The sequence below is a fragment of the Aphanomyces invadans genome, assembly GCF_000520115.1.
Source record: "Aphanomyces invadans strain NJM9701 unplaced genomic scaffold supercont1.289, whole genome shotgun sequence".
NCBI classification, from domain to species: Eukaryota; Oomycota; class Saprolegniomycetes; order Saprolegniales; family Verrucalvaceae; genus Aphanomyces; species Aphanomyces invadans.
Window position 1 is genome coordinate 1 of NW_008580434.1, and position 732 is coordinate 732.

Below are 732 nucleotides of genomic sequence, written 5' to 3' on the forward strand. Positions count from 1 at the left end.
GTTGAATCACACTTGTCGTGTTGGGAGGTAACGGCTCCACAAAACCAAACAACTCTTCGTCTACTGTCTTGCGTGCTCTGTAGGACACGTGAGCTGCCAAGTTGTCGACGAGCAGCACCGATGGACCAACCAGCTCATACTTGAGCAGCTCTTTCAGGTAATACAACCAGACACTCTCATCCATCCATGCTGTATCTTGCACAGCGTAGACATGGCCGTCGGGGTATGTCGGCAGTTCTTCCGTCTCGATCAGCCCTCCAGGTGCTCCACGAACAATGAAAAGTATTGGTAGCTTTGTACCTAATCAATCCTGCTATTGGCGTAGGTTCATTTGGATACACGTACCGTCAGCGCAAACCGCCATGACAGCAGTAAGCCGATCCGAGTGTTTTTCCGTCGAATCGACACGTGCGTCTTCGCCAATCTCACACCAGGTACGTCTGGGCGGCATTTCGTTATACACCGCTGTTTCGTCGACGCACCTTATTGTACTGGGACCAAAATTTGGACGCGAAGGCCATTTTCTGCTCCTCCAGCTCCGCGCGTTTGAGCTTGGAGTACCGTGTTCCGTAATTCAGTTCGGACGGGTTTTCACTTCAGACACCTCTATTAAATTATAGAAAACTGCAGGACCGCCAGCAATATTTTTGAGAGAACTCCTTGAGCACCCTTCTCAATTAATATATACCCCATCATTTAATACATTTTTAAGCTTGAGGGGTGTTATTAATT

General features: G+C 48.4%; 1 protein-coding gene across 1 annotated transcript; it reads right to left on the reverse strand.

Moving 5' to 3' along the window:
- Positions 1-249: 249 nt before the first annotated feature.
- On the reverse strand, positions 250-521 carry H310_15278 (hypothetical protein; the record flags this gene model as incomplete). Its single annotated transcript, XM_008883264.1, has 3 exons — positions 250-300; positions 346-414; positions 483-521. The coding sequence occupies 3 exons, from the start codon at positions 519-521 to the stop codon at positions 250-252; spliced, it is 159 nt and encodes a 52-aa protein (XP_008881486.1).
- Positions 522-732: the final 211 nt, after the last annotated feature.